This window comes from Lasioglossum baleicum, unplaced genomic scaffold, assembly GCF_051020765.1.
Source record: "Lasioglossum baleicum unplaced genomic scaffold, iyLasBale1 scaffold2320, whole genome shotgun sequence".
Taxonomy (NCBI): domain Eukaryota; kingdom Metazoa; phylum Arthropoda; class Insecta; order Hymenoptera; family Halictidae; genus Lasioglossum; species Lasioglossum baleicum.
This window is the reverse complement of record NW_027471379.1, coordinates 1-21,513: the sequence shown is the minus strand read 5'-3', so window position 1 is coordinate 21,513 and position 21,513 is coordinate 1. Positions and strand designations below refer to the sequence as shown.

The window sequence follows — 21,513 nt, the reverse complement described above, 5'->3', positions numbered from 1 at the left end:
TAGGTACTTAACAGTAGCAGATAGAAATACATTAGTTATAGCATAATCGGCATGCTTCGTTATTTCTTTTTTTTTTCTTTTTTCTTTATCTTTCTCATCAACATCCTCATTCCTATATGCCTGTTCCGAAGATGTGACTAACATTCTTCCCTTCTCTGCGGACGTTCGCGCCGTTTCATAACAACGTAACACTTCCATTATCTTTAAGAACAACAGTAACAACATGTTTTCTCCGATAGCAACATATTTATCAGTGAGAATTGCGATTTCCGTTCTTATGTTGTGTAATTCGGCTCTCGTCCGGGAAACAATTGTGTTTTGACTTCACGTAAGACGGATAGAGGTGCTTTAAAATCGGTGATCGTTTATGAGTTAATCGATATATAGATTCTCTCTCTCTCTCTAGACTCGCGTGTGGTCCGTTTCGTTTCGCTTGAACGCACGAGGAGTCGAAACAAGTGCTTTTCTAAGTGGAGTTGTTCTCGACGTGCGATATAAGCCACGGCAGCGGACCAACCATTGATGCAACTGAAAAACCACCGGCAAGTTTGAGAAGTGGTGACGCCGGAAAATAATTTCAACGCGAACTTCAAGTAGTCGCTCCTAGGATATTTTTCTTTTTTTCTTTACCGAGATCTTTTCTGTTTTTCAAACCATCATTGATTGTTATATGGTACAATATGTTCTATGTACAGCGGATGTAGTTTTAGAACATTAATCTATCTTTGTCGATTTTCGTACACATACACCCACAAAACCTTTGGTTTTTCTGCAATTCGCTCAAAAAGACGGTCTCTCTACAACTACTCCTTACGAGGATAGATCTTTATATATTTATATTTATTCATTTATCATCTTTTTTTTACTTTTTTCTTATCTGTAGAAGTTGCGGAGTGTCAGGGTTTCGATCAAAACTTTCGACGATTGCGCGATCGATGCTTCTAAAAATATTTCACCTTAAAGATTACGCGTTCGTGATTCGCTGTCGCATGCACCCTTGCGTATTCTAAAATTCTCTAACTCCAATTTTAGCTCTTTTTCTCTTTCTGCTTTCTTTCTCATTCTCCTTCATTCATTCTCAATTCTAAAACGAAGGACGAACCAGTGAGGATCGATTGTCCGATCATTGGATTCGCGTGATTCAGAGCAGGAAACGGAAGTTTAAAATGAGAAACCAATAAAAGATCTGAATTCCGGTCATGCTAAGATTTATGAATTGTTCATAATCCACACGATTGCTGAATTCTATTATCCTATAATGATAAATATAAATTACTTTGAAATTTCTTTGTTAAATAGCGATGTGTAAAAGAAAAACAGAAGGAAGGACAACAAGAAGGTATTAAGATTTTTCTGTATCTGTTTTATGTTTATACAATTCATACAATTTTATACAATTATACAAAGCCTTATAAAATATTTTTCTTTCGATGTCTTCGAATATGAAAAGCTATTAGTATTATAGACGATTCTATATATTAGAATTATGACGATTGCGTAAATATCACTGTCGTCGAGTCTCGTCAGTTGAGTGTTAAAAAGACTACATTGTATCACAGTGTTTTTCGCCAGCAATTCAGTCTTGCGTTCCTCTTACAGAGATTGATTTTTGCTCCGAACTAAACACATTCTCCGACGATTATTGATTATTTCAATAAACATATTTCCGCCTCTCGTAAAAGAAGATTACATTCTTTGCTACTCGTAGCTTTCTTTTGGTACAGAATTATAACTACGGAGAGTGTCTAGTAGACTAGTGAGAAATGTACGGCGGGTACGTGACACAGTTCGTCTAAATCCACAATTCTAATGTAACCTAGTGTGTATATCAACGATCTTCTTCTCCGAATATAGATCTTGTAAACCGGTATATCTAATGACAATTTGTATACGGCATTCATTTTCGAAGATTACGAAGTGTTTATCTTTCAACAGAACAGCGATAACTTCTGCACCGCGATAGTTTATTTCTATGATACGCTTGCCATGGAAAATTGATACTTCGTATGAAAGGACCCAAGAGCCAAGGAACCTTTCCAAGAACAGGGAACCCTAGCGGTTTCAAATAACGAAATCTAACATAAACACCGACTGTCGGCTCTCACTCGCAACTCGCTTTGCCGCCCCGAAACGGGCGTAGCAACCGAGAGTTGCTTGTTTTTTCATGCGTCAAAAAGCGGGAAAAAGTCATCTTAGAAAAGTTTCATCCTAAAACACATTTTGTTCCAATAGTTATTTTGGACCATGGAGCATATCCATGCAATAGTACCCCATCTTCTTTACCATTTATCCATTTCTACCGTCACTGTATATCGAGAGAAGACGTGTGTGTTGGCTTCGAATAGTTAGCAGACTGTGTCCGCGTCACGGTGTTTCGACGTTTTCATCTTCCGACGTTTCGGCTTTCAGCGTTTTCACGGTTTGATCTTACAATGTTTCGGCGTTTCTCAGAATTTCGGCATCTTAAACGAGAGCATATCCGAAAATCGTAAGAGTTTAAAAATCGACGGCACCAAAGGAGTATCGAATGTACTACACTCCACGATGCGTGTGGTCGGCAATATGGTATTTTCCAAGGAGCAATACCGCCGATACGGTATTTCAAGGATTAACATTTACTTTATTTTGATATGCCATATTAGCTGAAAAATGTTGTTTGCCGCATTTGGGTTCATACTCATAGCGAATAAGTGTAATCAACATAAAAATTGTTGAAATCGGTATAACAAAGAAAAATATGAAAACAAAAGAAACTTTTCCCGATTTAGGGTATATCGTGTTACTGTGCTGTATAACTATACGTGCTGACTGTTCTGGCTGCAATCGAGATTTCGTTTTTTATATCTAAGGGCGAGATTATCTTTTCGCTGGGGACACGTGCCGCGGACCGACTTCGAAGGTCGCCATTTTCCTAGAATCGTAGTCCACGACAACGTGCCACCCGCACCTTTTTTTTTTTTTTTTTGGTGTCGCAGGGGGAATCTTCCAAAGATGTCCCGGCCCCTGAGGGGAGGCCGGGGTCTGTGGGATTTTTACCCACTAAACCCCCTGCGGTGGTCCGTCCTCTTCGCACTTAGGGAGTCTCGGGGGCGGGCAGCGCCGTACCGGAGCCCAAGTCGACCGAGCACTCCCAAGCGACTTACCCTTACTGGGGTTTCTTCTTCGGGCTTTCCTCGCCCTTGTCCTCTTCTTTGTTCGGGTGCGTCGCGTGACCACTCGCGCGACGCCGACACCCCTTGGTCTCGATCCCCTAACGGTCGGGCCCTCGACCGACCGTCCGAGACCCCCCCGTGGGCGTTGGGCGAAGGGCGGGGACTCGCCTCGCTCCGGGGGCACGTGCCACCGCACCTTGGTCTATGCGCAGCCGATCGTCTTTTCGTCACGGCACCGAACGTTCCCGAATCGTCTCAGATTAAAAATGCCTAGGCCATGGAATAACTTATCAGGGTATGTAAATGACTGTTTTTTTGTATATTTACAGAACATAAATTATGTAATTTTAATCAATAACCTTCTCCCTTTTATAGTTCTACTCCTCTACAATCATCATCGGAATATGCACCATCAAATTTAAATTCAGATGCTTACAACTATTATGATACATCATCATACTGGAACAATTACAGTGCATGGCAACAAGGTTATTATGAAAGTGAACCCACTTCGGATGGTTATAGAAGCTATGTATTTGATCAAAAATCTAAAGAAGATGAATTGGAATTAATTGGTATAAAACACATCATTTATACATATAGAAATATTATTTTATTAACAAATACTTAATATAAAATTAATATTCTTTAAAATATTTGACATGTTTATAACATTATTGCCTTATTTTATTATTTTTTATTATCTTATATAGTTTTTCGATTAAAAAGATTTATTTGATTTTTAGTAATAAAAGAAGTATATGTATTATTATTTGTAATGTAAACAAAACTTTCTAAAATTATAACTTTTTCTCATTTTCAGAACATTCAGTTCTATAGATATCGATAAACTAAATAGAGAAATAATAGAACGAGATTATAATTTATGGGATGCATTAGAAAGTTCAAAATGGAATCCACCTTAGAACTATGCTATTAAATTCTTCATATGTAAATTATTTTATCCACTATATCTGTGTATCTATGTATCTTGATCGATGATTTGAATATGATTTAAACGAATCTATAATTTGTAACATAATTTTATAAATAAAATTTCTATCTTACTATAAGCATAATCAATTAGCATTACTATTAATAATAATAATAAATAAGTTTTCTATTACAGAATCGGGTGTCTGGAAGTATAATGTTTTAAAATTAAAAAAAAAAAAGAGAAATTATCAATTTGATACAACATTTGAATTTATTTTTCAGTAAATTAGTTGGTAACATTTCATTGTAGTTATGATGGAAATAATGTAATAACATGTGCTGCAAAAATAAGCATATGATACCAAATTGAAATAACTTTTTGTAAAAACAAAATTATTTATTGTCAAATTATCTAGAGTATTTTTCAATAAAGCTTCGAATTGAAAATTTTATTTTTTATCTTCCATTTGTTTTTCCATGTATTTAGAATCACAGTCTTTCCGGTTTTGTACCACCGTTGCTGGGACACCCTGTATTATTTAAAGAATTATCTAGACTAAAATATGTGAAGAATAAGAAAATATTTAAAACGTGAAACTTTTTATATTTCTTTGTATCTTAAGTGAAAGTATATATTACGAGTAAAAATATACAATTTCATAACAAGTACTTTTAACATTTCTTTGCAATATAAACTAGAACGTAATTTAATAATCCTTTAACATAGATAAACAAATATGTATAAAATATATAAATGTATAATTTTAAATAATCATGTAGTACACATTTTTATATTTCATGCATATAATATAAATAATGATTACATTAATAAAAATATTATTATTATAAAAACATTACAATCACTCAAAAAATTATACATTGTATACCGTAACATAAATTATTACCTTAAAAGTCTTTATACAAAATTACATTATTACTCAATTACATTTTCATATTTAAAGAAGTTCCAAATTATATTTTGGAAAAATTTATTTATTATACAATATACCGTTTTATATATTTCCAATCAAACTAAACAAAGCTGTTCATTGTGCTTGTTATTCTTTCCTTCTAATTATATTAACCTAGTTTAATTTCAGCACCAATACCACCAAACTAGAACCTTTTCTGTCAATAATAATGTTTTTTCAAGCAAAAAGGATGCTATTATATTTATCGCTTAATACAAATTTGCCATTTTCATACATTATTCTTTGTTGCTGTGGTAAATCTAATTATAATAAATCTAATCTGAATGGATAAAATCTACTTTGCAATTATTTATAACTATGTAAAGTGCTTCGTTGTTGAACAACATAAGATAAGCAAAGTCAAAGTGTATTTAGTTTTCTAGTCTTCTAAAGCTGCATCTTGCCAATCATGGGAAAAACACAGTTACATCACAGACCTTCATTCTATACAAATCAAACTGTATAGAGAGTTAACAGGTACATATATGGCGTGAATAACTAAAACGAGATTACAACATCGTAATCGTGTGAAATCTTACATTTTAGTCAAGCTCTGAAAATATTTATAAACGCGCAATTGATATTTTTGTATACACAAATCAAGTTTTCAATAAATGCCACAGGCACTATTTAGATTTATTGCCTTATTTGATATTCAAGAGTATTGATAAACTTACTCACTAATAAAATGCTACATGCCCATATTTTCTATGCAAATTGAGGTCATACTATACCTCTTAATTTGTTCCAAGATGAACAGAGGCAGCTTAAACTTTCTTAAAAAAAATATATAAATATTATTAGTCTAGGTAAAATAAACAAAAATTTGATAGGTGGTCTTTACAGGATATATTAGTATATCAGATATTACTCTATTATTTGCTTAAATTCTCAAGTGATGCTTGCTTTATCCAGTGTGAGTTAGAATCAAAGTGGTATCTAAATCTCATTACACCAATTATATCTATATGACTGGTGATACATAATAAATCTTCCATTCATCTATCATTTCGGCATGGAACGTTTTAATAATAACTATCTATTATTTTTCTTATAATCCTATATATCTCGAACAGATTACGATATAAAGTAATTACTGAATCATTGTTTCCTTTTGGCTAGTAATAAAGGTTTAACCAAGCAATAATAATTGTGGATTTGGTCTGTTATTAACAAACAACATACTACTTATATATCAATAGTAAGATCAAAATTGCATCAATTGTGTATAATTCTACCCGCCCTAGCATACTCAAAAACCTAAACACAATGCAAAGCACTGCACTTACAATGACCATAGGTACCTTCCAATCCAGTTCAATAATAGTATCCTTTTGTATATTATGATGAACATCCGGGTTAAGATTGATACTGTCAAAAATTAAATTCTCTGCATCTTTTACATTATCCTCTGATGAAATTGTAATATCCTGATCATTAGGGGAATAATATAACCTTTCGTTGTCAAGTGTATTTATATCGGGATCCTGTAATTTTTTTACTTTCGGTAATCTCAGAGATCTTATTGGTCTTACACAGTAAACTTCTATATCACTATCAATATCATTGCATGAACTTAATGATTCTATATCATCTTTTTCAGACATTTTTCCTTCCGTGGCTTTCTTACACATCTTTTTATTTGTCTTATTTAATACTTCTTCATATTTATCATTTATGTCTGTATTTTCTTCATATTCGATTGGATCAAAATCATCTTCTTCTTCTTCTTTGTCGAATGTACCCATTTCTGCAATACTGGTTGCTTCAAACCCTAAAGATAAGTTAATGGACTAGTAAGTATTTGAAATTATTAAATCCATATGTTCAATAAGTACATAAAAAGGGAATTAATTTAAAATATTACAAATATTTACAAAGGTATAATAAAAACACGATATTTAAATTTATTTTTCAACCTACTATGAGATTTCCGTTTCTTTTTTGTTTTTGTATTTTTCTTATCCTTTATTTTTCGTTGCTTTTGTTTTTCTTGAGTATCAAAATATTCTTTGTCCGAATTGTCAAATGAAGCTGACAATAAATAATTAGAATTATAATATTAATTTGTAAATTAATTGAGTTAACAGTTATATTATATTAATTAAAACAATATAGTAATTTTATACACTCCATTTTTATAGAAAATAAAGCAATAAAATGTACATATAAATGTAATTATAGTTATCCAGACTACTTATACTTAATGCAACAAATTTGTTTATACAAATTCACAATTTCTTCCTTTAAATTACTTTTATGAATAAAATATATAAATTTCAGATATACTTTATGTATGTTTACTTTCATTAACATATATCCTATAACCATTTATTACGTTTCTATGTACACTTCTATTAAACTATTTTATACGATACTTTATACAAAATATTTTCTATGAGATAATTTTATATTTAAATATAAGAATGCATAAATAAATTTATATTTCATTTGAGAAGTAAATATAAAACGCACAAATTATATCTATTGATTTTTCTAGTATTTCAGTATCGAATTCTTGATGAAATTCAAGAACCTTTTCAACTAAAGATCAACTTATTTTCTTTTCTTTCTTAAATTTCAATTTCATTTCTTGCCTTGTTCTATTGGGAAAAAGACTTTGCATCAACAAAAAGTCTGTACCAATTGTATTTAAAGTTTTATAGAAGTTTAAAGTTTCCTGTTGGGACCATTCTTTACTTTTCTGACGCTTCTTATAAAATCCACTCCCGCTATTATCATCATCGATAATAGCTTCTTTTGCTAATACTATCCTGTTTTTCTTTGCATTAGTTTGTTCTATAACAAGACTTTGTTCATCTATTATTAATTGACCATTTGGTCCAACTTTTACTTGAGGTACTGGCATTGCAGATGATGGATCATCTTCATTTTCTTCTTCTTGAATTTCTTCAGGTCGGCAAAAATGATTATTCCTTTCTGGTTTCAATAGATATGTTAATTTTACTAAATTACTTTTAAACTTTATATGATTTATATTAAAATACATTTGAAAAGCAACTACATTATTCAATCTATTTAATAAAATACTTACTGACATTCTAATATTTTTCTTGTTGTTATGGCAGATCCTGTAGACTTCTTCATAGGATTAGTAACTGGATTATAATATATTAAGTCATACATTGTAAGTTTGCTTCTCTCTGGAGTTTTATTTCCATGTTTTAAATGGAATTCTCTTCTAGCCTCTGTTAGCTTTCTTGCAAATTCTGAAACTAATATACGTCTTTTTTGTCCTGCTTTAGATGTTATTAAATTATTTTTAGCGTTATTAGTAACAGCATCCTTTGTATAGGTGTTAATTGCACGAATTCATTTTTTGTATGGTTGGTACTAGTAAAAGATAATCTTCTCATATCATCCTCAAATTCACTTGTACTTGCTCCACTTCCTTCAATACTGTTTGTTCTTGGTCTATTACTGTTATCAAATTTTGGTGTTGGTTTCATAAAACCACATCGATTTTGTGTTAATTTTGTAGAAGATGCTAAAACATTACAGAAAATTTAAATAACTCTGATAATATGTTTTACTGTTTTTATAATCTATAATAAATCTCTATGATAATTATCTCTTTTTAATAATAAAACCTAATATCATTTTTCAATTTATATGTAGAATAAATATTGCAGAATAACTTTTATATCCTTCCTCCATGCTATTTATATTTTACTCAAACATTTTCTGAAACGAACTATAATTTAGGAGATAATTACATGGAAAACTTCGAATGAGTCAACCTGTATATAATATGGCTAAAATTAGTAGAAAGGACTTAGAATTATCTAGGTAAACCTCGTATTTATTACAACTTATATGTGAGATTTATTTAATTAATAAACTAAATACAGTTGACCCGAATCAAATTTGAAACAATAATAAATTCCATAAATTGTGAACAATATTAAGCTTACCTAGATAATCTAGATTTACTTTTTCTATTAACTTCATTCGTAATTTTTCATTTATATTTGCATAGAATTTTTTAATTCGAATATAATACTTACTAATTTGTGTTGTATTTGAAATTTCTGATGGTTGTACAATCTCTTTCTTAAATTTCTCAGAATTTTGTGTAAAATCACCTTTATACTCATTACATTGATTATCCATGTGCAATTGTTCATTTTGCATTTCTTCTTCTACCTCTTGTACTTGTTTTAATTCTTTTGTATTGTCCACATTTTCTTCTATCTGATTTTCTTGAGGAACATTTTTTTAAATTTGTTGTGATGTTATATTAATATCATCAGATATATTTTTATTTTTCTCACTAAGCTCAGTTGGGTCAGCAATTTCACTAACAGGCACATCTTGCGTTGCTTTTCTTCGGGTTGGAACTGTTACCATAGCCTTTATACGTGCTCGTTTCATTTTTTAAATATGTTACTTTATTAAAAACTGTAAACATAATTTAATATTAAAATAAATGAATATTTATACAAGTATGTTAAGTTATAATATTAAGCTATTTTAAAATTTTTAATGTAAATTTTGTCTACAATAATTTCTTATGCGAGGTAAATAAATCGTCTCATACTTTAACAATAAAATAGTGATCCCGAATACCTTATTACTAATATAAATTTTATGTGCAATTTAACGATATCCATATTACGTTAATTTTAAAATAAATTAAAATAAACACCATAAACTTTGTAGTCTATAATTTGATTGAATATAACATTAGAGTTTATAATTATAAGTATTTTTGATGAGCCTGGTAGAATGTACTATTTTCGCCTATAAATACTATGCAGCTTGAAATGTGAAAAACAGTTTTATTAAACTTTTAAACAAACAAAATAAAATTATTGTTACATTGTAAACAATTTATGATGTAAGGTTATATATTTACTTACCAATATACTTCTAACTCTTGTTCGAAAGTGAACTAGCAATACCACATATTATTTTCAGTTGTTTATTTTTTGTAGTACTTAAGATAGAAAGTTGAATAATGTTGAAAGTTTGAATAAAACTTTTAAAACATTTGTAATAATTGAAGTTAAATTTTACAATTTTGTAATCTATAAATATTGTTCAAGATATATAAGTTACATATGTTATAAGACATAAGGATGATAAATCTGATAAATAAATTTTTCTGTAGGTATTGGATATAACACCTTTATAACAGTGAATAGTAAAAGTCTACATAGTGTTATTATAATTTCATAAATTATAAGTTTTTATTTTTAATATATAAATAACAAAAGGATATTAGTTTTGTAGTTGCAAGGAAAACATTTGCAAGCTCTACATATTTTAGCTTCCTTCCGAAATTGTAGATACGAATTTCTATTTACAAATCAAGATTTAAAAAGTACAAAACGTTATACATTTGTTGTATACAGGTATGTCTTTATACAACAATAAAATATTCTTGATTTCCTTATATGTTTTAACAATTTATTGATTCTTTTATTTTTAATTTCAAATGATAATATATAAAATAAATATCTATAAGTAGATTCGCATAAAAGATTTTTTTCTAAGGGTCACATTTTATATTTATTTTTAAATTATCCATTTTTTTTATAGTTTGTAGGATTTATTAAAAATTATAAAAGCATTGTTTTTGCATAACTTAGCTCTGATAATAAAAAGATGTGTAACACTGAAACAAAATATTCTACATGATTGTTATTACATATTACATCTTTTCAGATCTACTTTAATTTTCTAATTTAATTTATACTTTAATTAGATTTATTTTATTATACGTTTAAGGCACAAGATGAAAACATTTTTATAATTATTTATTAGCCATATATTATGATAACGAAATTATTTTTATACAGTTTTGAAAGGTTTGAATTTGTCTATAATGTTATATTTTTTTTCTTTAATTTCCTTTAATAATTTTTAAATTAGTGTTTCATTTGATTACATAACAAACATAAGATAAGCATGAAAGTATATTTTCATTTCAAAATTATAATTTTTTTTTTGTAAATAATTATTAATATTAAATATATTATATATAAAAGTTGTACATGAACAAAATAATTAATAAAAGATGAATTAATTTCATATCATTATTTTATTCCAAAAATTGTCATTTCATTTAATTGTTACGAGATGACAAAATAAATAAATATAAAACGAATGTTGAAACTAATAAAAATTTATTATTTCAATTATGACTGTTTGTAACTTGAAACTTAATGTAATTTGTAACATGTAAAAAAAAAAAAGAAAAAGTCATTAAACTGTGATTTAAACATTACAGAGCACATATCTCGTCTAAAATTAATCGAGAAATTAAATTGAGGAGTGGAATAATTAATGATAAACAATTAACTTTACTACTGCAAGAAACAGTCCATTCAACATTGCAGGATATTTGGAATTTATCATTAGAACAGGTTGACTTCATTATCATTTCTAGTAACTTATATTGCATTTAAAAAGTTTATTATTAAAATTTATATCGTATTAGAGAAATATTGGAACTTTTATTGTGACAAATATACGTTTGGTATGGTTTGCTGATATGAATTATCAATTCAACATATCAATTCATGCAGGCTTGCCGCGCACCTGTCGGTCAAGTGTGACCGGTGAGGTAGCTCTGCCGGTTGGGGCGGGACAGTCCCCGTCCCGTTATCAGCCGGCCGCCAGGTCGGACCGCGGTCAGACGGGTGAGGGCCCGCCTATCTAGGTGATCGCGGTTGGAGATGACGGCGTCACGTAGTAGTCGCGCGACGCTGTTGACGTGAGGAGGAGAAGCAGCGGTGTGGGCCATAACATCTGGCACTCCGCGGGGGGGCACCGTTGTTTTGAGTGGGAGTGCCCACATCACGGGGCCCCCCTAAGTGTGGAGAGGATGGCCACCGTGGGAGTTTTAGTGCGTACAAATTCCACATACCCCTGTCCTCGCCCTCAGAAGGTTGGGGTATCTTTTTGAAAATTTCCCCCACGTAAAAAAAATCAAAAAAGAAAAACTTTAGTTATTACTAGCACAGAATCTAGTGGAGAATATATATTGGGATTTCAACTTAATCCTGTTCAAAAGCTACATATTATTTACAAAGAAATTTTAATGTTATTAAAAGCATTTGAAAAATTTCCTATTTTTGATATTGATTATAGGTTTGAACATCAGGTAATATTATATTAATATTAATTTTAAACAGATTTATTCAATAAATAAATATAATTGTTAATAATTATTCATCAAATATTACAGGCTCTATTACAGCAATCAAATGTGGAACAACATTCTGAGATACAAGACAATCAAACTGAAATTTCAAATGTATTTGGCTATTATTTTTCTCAAGGATCGAATAAAAAAAACCTAATTCTTCAATTTATCTAGGTCTTACAACAGAAGAACCTCGAGAAACCAGTACACTTCGAAGTTTATGGGAACTTGTGCATCAAGCTTAATTGATACATTGACAAACTTGAAGTAAATATTATTTTTATATTTTTATATTACATAAATATTATTTTTAATACAAAATTTAAAGAATAATTGACATTAATACATTGGATGTATTATATCAAAAAATATTATCTCACAACACATAAGAGGGAATTAGAATTAGAATTAATAAATTTCAATAGAATAGTTTAATGGATATAAAAGAAAGCTATTATAATAAAATATATTATCTGATATTTTTCTAGTTTTAGTTTTTCTAAATCATTTGATATTTTTCAGCTAGAGTTGTAAGAAAAATATGAGATACAATCAATTGCATTTATTAATTATATTAACATAACTGTGGTCTTCTTTTATCCTGTTACCTCTTCAAATATTTTTTACCACTTTTATATATATAAAAGAAATCAATGGTAGGAATCTCACAACTATTTAATACAACTATTTTCTTCTCTTTTCAACATTTATATTATTAACACTTTACCAAATAGTTTTCAGTATTTTATTTATGGAAAAGTCAACATCTATAAGGAATTGATAAAAAAAAAATAGATAATTAGAATTAAAGCATTAGTATTCTACAATATAACACTGAATAAGTCTTTAAATGTTTAATTGCAATTTCATACCACTTTTCAAATTTTGTCTTCAAATTTAACTTGGTCTACAATTTAAAGGTTGCACAACTGATTGATCTTGATTATCATCCTCATCTTCGTTTAGTTCCGCCTGCTGAACAGGAAATCTATATCCCATATTCATAAGCATTACTTCAAATGGATCACTCTTCATACAAATTTGATTTGCTGATGCAGCGTCTTCTAAATTTTGAATTTCTCTTTCATTTATGCTGCCATTCTATCACACAAATATCAAGTTTTACTTTCTCCTTAATACGATAATTATTATTTCTTTAAAATAATTATATACTTTTAATAAAATATTTTTGTTAAATAATTATTAAACATACTTCAGGTAAAGGACTCCATAATTTAACTACTGGATCAATGCTCCTGGTAGCTAGTAAACTGGTAGCTAGTTGGATGAGGTTGAAGGTAGTTTACAATACGTTCGTCTCTAAGAATACACACAATATTTGTGGTATTACGATCCCAAATAAAAAATGAACCATCATCTGATCCTGCCACAATATATTGACCATTGCTTAAAAAAAAATTGATAATTATAAATGCATTACTAATTACTAAATTTTTTGGACGATTTATAAATCATTTTTTAAATATACTTACTTTCCACAGAAATTAGCTTCTTTTATATCAGTTATAGTATTACAATGCCCTTCAAAACCTCATTTTATAATCAATTGTATTGCAGTGCCATTCTTGTTCATATTCTGATATTTGTATCATTAGCTGATTCGTATTAATATCACTGCCTGATTGTATAATAATTACATTAATCGCTGATTAAAAAAAATATTCGTAAAGAACAAATTTAAAAGCCTATTATTGGTGTATACTATTATACATGTCACTATTGCTTGAATCTATCCCTATTTTTACATGCATTTTGTAAAATATGAGGAATATGCAAAATTGGTTGACTATCTTTTACTTTTTTTTCTTATGTTTAATAAATCAAGTATGACAATTTGAAAAATATATAAATGTGTACATTTTGAGTTTATTAAAATATGTATACAGGAAAGAGTAAAATGGATATAATTATTAATTATTATTAATAAACATAATTATATATATTAATTATACAATATATATTAATTCAAACATAATTGAGGGAAAAGTTCGTATCGATAAAACAGTATGGACAAGCACAATTATAATTTTTTTTATATTCAATAGTTTATACTTCAAAAAGAAATAATATGTCATTTCTGTTGAAATTAAAAAAATCATTTAAATTGTCTTTACATGATCATAAATAGCAACGTTCTACAATTTGATTGATTATATGTTGTAAATTATTATAATATGGAAAATTGCTTCAAATTCAAAGATTGAAATTGAGCTAGTAATGTGATGTAATATATTTCTAATATGATCACGCATATACTCATACAATAAAATTAAGTCAGTCATGATTCAAATAAAAAATTTTTTGGATTTTACTGACTATTTTCTCTAAAGTGAAATATCAAAAATCTATGAGGATAGCTGCTAAAGAAATATAATGTAAAACAAAATAAAAATAATTAACTTAGTTTTGATGTGCAGGCAAAAATGTCTATAAATAGTGTGAAACAAGTTTATATCATAATATACTAAACAATATACCTCAAATTATGAATTTAAATGAAAAAAATGCTCATTACTAACGACAAAATAACACATCTCAAGATTTCTTTATTACTTTAATAATCCTTTCTATAACTTCATAGTTTTACTTTAAATAATTGTCTAAATAATTGTAGCACTATATTATATTGAAATTCGATAATATTTAGACTATATGTAATAATCTCCAAATTTTCATGCCTGAATTGTAAATATATAAAAACAAAAAGAAAAAAAGGAAACTAATTTTACAAACTCCTTACATCTTATAACATTCAAAAAACATGATAAACTGAGTAATGTTATGTGCACAATCAGGGTATTTTACTAAAGTTATTACAAATCAATATCTGTGACATTACAAAAGACCGAAACTTAAGATCTTTTTAGGTTTTATTCAGCATAAAAAGAATTTTTTATTTTCTACAGAACTACACTAGATAGAAATAAATTAGAAAAAAATGAAGATCGTGTTTGAAATTTTGGATGCAAATAGATATGTATATAATAGATAATCGCAATTTTCATATTAAATTAAAAGTTTCTCAGTTTTAACGAATCATTTTAACCAACAGATTTTTTGGAATAAAATTAATCTGTTACTTATAATCACGATATATTAACTTATCGAGAAACTCAAAGATGTACATATGGAAAAGATGTAGATTTATATTTTCATGATGACATTTTAATAACTTATAATTTAAAGATAGTTCAATATATATTATAAATTTATATTAAATTTATATTGTGAAATTATTATAAACAATACTTTAATCAACAATAATTTCTAATTTCTCAATAATTTCTACATTAATAAGTAAACTTATTGAAATGAAAAATGTTTGGTTTCATATGAAAATTGAGCTTATATTTCCTACTCCCATTAAAAATTTACGAAATAAACTTTACTTTAATATGCTAATCTTCTATTAAAAAAAAAGAAAAAAGAAAAAAATAATAATAATAAGAAGAAGAAGGGTTTCTCATGCAAAATGAAATAAAATTTACAAGTTTAAAGTCTCAAAGAAATAAACTTGTAACAACATTAGGAAAACATATCCTATATACAATATAGGAATCATCATATCAATCTATGAATACAATGTAACAAAGAAAGACATACCAGAATCTGTAGCTTCTTTTATATCCATTTTTAATGCTTTACATGCAGAGTTAGATGCATATTCAGGAAATTTTTGTTGAAAGTCTTTAATTATTTTAGCAGCTTCGACTAATTGATGTAAATCAAAGAGACAACGAGCCAATCTACAAATATATATAGATATATGTATGTATATATATATATGTACATATATAACTATATATGTATATATACAGGATGTTCTGGAAATTATCCAAACAACTTTTTTAGTCTATCTCGTATATGATCCCAAGTAGGATAGCCTTAATGTACTATGAATCTCGATTCTATTATGAATTAAAATGATAATTTCTTATTTTTTATGTATCTTATTACTTTTCACATTTATATTTTAGTACAATTGGATTGTCTGCTCAGCAAATCTTTCATTTTATGCAGTCCCAGAAAGGGAAATGTAATAAAATTAAAGTCAGTATCTGAGAAGAATACAGTATAAGTTCACGTAATTTTATCTACTATTCTAAAAAAAATAAATATTTAAGAAACTCATAACTCCTTTTGCATACAATAATTTTTTATTCTTTGAACTATATTCTTTTTCTTACTGTAAATTTTGCTAAATACAGAAAGAAGTTATATTTTTAAAAAATTTACATACCTTCCTGTTATAAGAGGAATTCAATAAAGATATTAATGACAGACTTATTGAAGATGAATATCGAAAACCTCGTTTAATTGTAATATATAGGGTAATTCTTTAACTAATGCATTCAAAGGCAGTACTGCCGCTGAAAAGCAACTAACATCGCGGCAGGGGTCCTGTGTCCTAATACGATGATTTGATAAAAGAGTGCAATGACGATATTTGTGTATTTCTATGTGATGTGAACTGAAGTTTTAAATTTTCAAGTTTCCTGAATAAATAATTCTGTCTTTGAATCTGCTAACGAGTGAATCACCTTCTATAAACTTCTAATTGTTTAACAATAATTCATATAAATGTTACTAATATCAACACTTTTTTTTTTAGAATTAAGATTCATGATTTTTTTCATTTAAAATAACCTATCAAATATATTAAGAAAGCTGTTTGGTTGACTTGTCGGACATTCTGTATATTATATTACATTTAATTAAACTAAGAGCATTATTATAGTATCCACAGTCTGTTATTACCTAAAATGAGCTTTTACATGTCCAGGATCAAGGAGTAGTGTTGTTCGACAATCCTTAAGAGCAGAATATATATCACCATCCCTGAAAATTTCACAGAATTACATTATGTTCAAATTCGAAAATAAAGAAAAAAAAAAAAAAAATTTTTTTTAAATAAAGAAAATGCCTTTGTAAATCTTTTATTCAAAAAATATCTTCAAAAAATTAAATTTTCTCAACTTCTAATTTATTTTATTTTTTAAATATTTTATAATATCCCAAATTTTTAAATAGTGAAAGAAATGGAAATAGTGAAAAGCTCATACCAAATTCGTTTCATATATGCTGCAGCTCTGTTAGCAAAAAGCACAGCTGCAGTAGGACAATAACTGATTGCTTTATTGTATAAATTAATTGCTAATGTATATTTTTGTTGCTTAAAGCTTTCATTAGCCTAAAAGAAAAACATAATAGTTAAAAATAGAATATAATTAGTTTATTTCCTTTTTATGATAGTACTAAAATAAAAATTTACTTATCAAATGAACGAATTATGCAAATTTAATGTCGGATAATTCAATTTATTTTTCTATAATAAGTTTAAAAAAAATTTAAAATTTTTCTGTTAATTAAAAAATAAAATTTGCAGAAAGTTTCACATAATATATACTTACTTGACATTTTAGTTCTTCAACATGTGGTGGCAGGAATTTAACATTTTTTTTAGTAAAATCTGTAATATCTTCATTGCTTTCCATACAGTCATTTTCAAAATCTCCTATTAATAGATTTTTAATAAATTTAAATATATTCGAGATTGTATGTGTTATATGTAAATTTAAAAGTATAACTTAATTTATCTAAGATTACAGTAAGATGATATAAAATTTAATAGAAAAGGAATATTGTAGCGATCATTACTGTTATATTATAATAATTATTATTTGTATACATTTTATATTAACAAAATATTTAAAAAATTGTGAATTTTTGCAATAATTATGATATTACCTAAATACATATTTGTAGAATAACCAAAGCATGTCTTCGATTTTTTTGGATTATTGATGCCAAATAAATAATCTGTTCACCGCCCATATTAACAAGAAATTCATTTCCATCAGCACTGAAGGTTAAATATGTTGTAGTAAGACTCCTATTACTGTCACGTTGCCGAGAATGTAGATGACCTGCTCAATATCAAACATTAACAGTCTTTGTTAGAGTGATCATATAATATATAACAAAGGAGGAATAAAAGGATAAAGGAGTCGCGTACGCTATTTCTGATCGTACGAACGAACCCGCGATAAAATATTGTGCGCAACCCAATGGTATATTCTCTTTTGGATCACCAGCTCCAGCTAACCGTAAACATACATTTGTTCTTGTCCAGCGATTATGTGAAGACGAAATAGGCACCTATTGTTTAAACAGAATGTACAAAGTTAAAAGGGAAATTAACTTTTCTTTAATTACTATATTAACTATATTATTATTGCTAATAATATAATACTATATCAGTAATTAACAACATTCTCATATTAATTCTTATATTTAAAAATATATCAAGAATAACAAATATTTTTATATCCAACAACATAAAATTCTTATATCTATGATTTTTATTAATTTTATATTAATACACGACAATTTTAAAATATATACAAATACCAAATAATTGAAAATATAAATAATTAAATACAAAAATACCATTACATTTAAAAGCAAGTTCCATAATTTAGTGAAAAAATTAAAAATTCCGTAATTACCTGAGAAAGCTTAATCATTCTACGATCATACATTTGTATATAAGCATCATTGGCTCCAATAGCTATTAATTCCCGTTTTTTTGGATTCACAGAAATACATTTGCCTTCTGCATATCGACCAGCATGATTAACAAGATTTACTAATACACTGTTACAGTCAGTACTTTTGCAACTGTGAGGAGCACAGATGTCATATTGTAAAATAAGACCATCTTCTGCAGCACTCCAAAAAGGAAAAGGTACAGTATTTGCAGTAGCAATTCGTTTTACACAACTTATGTGACAATTTCACAAAAATAATGACTTAGAAGATTAATGTCACGAACTTGTACTTTTCCATCTCCTGACACCAATATCCGATCATTTGATTTTGGCATAAACTGCAAGAAATTGGAATCATATGCTGTTTCTGTCATTAATAATAAAATAACTATTAAAAATATCAATAATTAAAAAAACTTACAAAAACCAATCTTTTAAAGAATGATATTAATGCTTTAAAAAAAAGAGAAAAAACAATACATTCCTTACAAAATTACCTTGACGGAAAATATATTTCCATGATGACGTGTATGAAGTACTAATTTCTTTTCATATCTGAATGGATCCCATAATATAATGTTCATATCATCAGATGCTGAAGCAAGAATTCTAGAAATACAATAAATGCATAAAAGCACATATTAACTACTAATTGATTATCTCAGTGTATGTAAAAATATTTATGTAAATTATGAATATTTCTGTCATATATGTTTTATACTATAATTCATTTACTATTTATTTGTTTAACAAATACTTACTGTCCACTTTCATTCCATTCTAAACAATTAACACATCCGGTATGTTCAACCAATTCTTTTTCAAGTCCTAATCGAGATATCAAATTTTCTGTCACATGTAACTTCTGAGAAACTAAATGTGCTACTGAATCCTATATAAAATGAATTAAATACAATTAAGCATGAACTTACTTTTATGGAAGGTTTATGTTTAACGTTTATGGTTAATACATAAAAAAAAATTATAAAAAAAATATCAACTGTGATCTTAAATGTACATATTCATATTGTAAACATATATTGAAAAATATTAAGTACTATTATAATTATAAATAATAAATAAATAAATATATGTATATTTATATATAAATGTAATTTTTTATCAACATACCCGTATTTGACGTTGGCGTACTAAATCCAAAACTCTGTAATCTTTATCATGTATGTTAGGAAGCATTTCTATGTTCATTTCATCAATCACTTGTTGTACTAAAAAAATTAAATATCCTCTCAAAATCATAAGAAAATTTATCGTCATTTTTGTTTAATGTAACGCATTTAAACTTTTTTCAAGAAAAAATGCAAATATAATCATGTTATGAAAAAATAACCCATACTATTTCGTTAAAAAAGTAAAAATTATTTTCATGAAAACTGAACAAAACTAATTAACTTATAATTAACACGATAAAATAAGATACAAAATGGTTAATAAGTCATTAGTTACTCATACATTATCAAAACGTTATTGAAACGTACTCCTACTGCTGTTCTTTTACACAATACTATGAACTTAACCCAACTTTTGTACTTTATCACATTCTAACATACAGTTGATATACGTGCATATATGTCTATATGTATTCTTGTTTATGTATTGTACACTTTATTTTTATTTTAGTTAAAAATATAATTCAATTGACAATTATCTTTTATCTTTTGGAGCAATTAATGTGAATATATAATTTTCTACATGTCAAGCTATACTTCCATTTTCATTCTTTTCATGTTTCTATATATATTGGCTGACCTGTACAGATTGAACGTCTATAACAATTAAATTGATATAAGGTAGTAAATTTTATATTCATGTTAAATTTTTATAACTTTATCATTTTTGTAAAATCGTATGCGTGAATATAATTTTTATAAACGAATCTTTTTAATTTAAGAACATATTATATATCTTAACCTAAAAAAAAATTTATTCGAATTGATAAATATTATAATATTTATGTATATTTGAAAGTGTCGTTATTGTTATTAATACTGTTGCTCCTATTACTGTATTATATTTATTAGTGTTATCATTATATTAAGATTATTGTTGCTATTATATGATATATGCATATGTAATATGTGTATCTATATGTAATATAATAGTCATAGTATAGACGTTTCAAAAAATTCTAATATTTAACAACTGTATTTTATGTACGAGTGAAAGTTTTCAAAGTATCTTGCAGAAATATTTAAAAATAAAAATTTAAAATTAAAGTTTGTAAAATTGAAAGACTATAACTAATTTGCACGTTATAATTTATTTTCTATTAATACATAGTGTTAACCTTTTCAATTATTTTTTATATATTATATAAGATAGTAAATAATATAATAAAATAGTGTAATAAAATTTTGTTGTTAGTAAAGTAATTTTATTATGTGATCACTAGCGCCAACACAGATTAATGTGAAGAACCACGATAACTTACGAAAATTTTTCGAAACTGTAAGTCGTTGGCGTCTTTTACTACAAATGTGAGAATTGTTAAAAATATTAATACGATAATATCATAAATAAGAATTATTCAATATTATTTGAAACTCCAGCGGGATATGCTATTTTTAAGGTAAATTATACCGGAAGCGTTACATTTAACACTTAACCTAAAAAATATTGCACGTGTTCGTATAAGTATTAATTTTTAGGTTTATTTAAATGAGTTGATATTGCAAAATTTTATATAT

General features: G+C 27.5%; 1 protein-coding gene and 2 pseudogenes across 1 annotated transcript; 1 reads left to right on the top strand and 2 right to left on the bottom strand.

The window, feature by feature from the left end:
* Window positions 1-6,348: 6,348 nt before the first annotated feature.
* On the bottom strand, window positions 6,349-9,454 carry LOC143221371 (uncharacterized; annotated as a pseudogene).
* A 55-nt stretch (window positions 9,455-9,509) lies between these two features.
* Window positions 9,510-12,478, top strand: LOC143221369 (BBSome complex member BBS5-like; annotated as a pseudogene).
* A 652-nt stretch (window positions 12,479-13,130) lies between these two features.
* LOC143221370 (WD and tetratricopeptide repeats protein 1-like) lies at window positions 13,131-20,002 on the bottom strand. The gene is given in 17 exon segments (XM_076446840.1): window positions 13,131-13,334; window positions 13,447-13,515; window positions 13,517-13,640; window positions 13,727-13,782; window positions 13,784-13,872; window positions 15,858-16,000; window positions 17,013-17,093; window positions 17,318-17,445; window positions 17,666-17,769; window positions 18,003-18,074; window positions 18,077-18,181; window positions 18,296-18,413; window positions 18,764-19,065; window positions 19,068-19,143; window positions 19,303-19,414; window positions 19,567-19,697; window positions 19,937-20,002. Coding segments are annotated over 17 exon segments (1,980 nt in total).
* Between the last annotated feature and the right edge of the window lie 1,511 nt (window positions 20,003-21,513).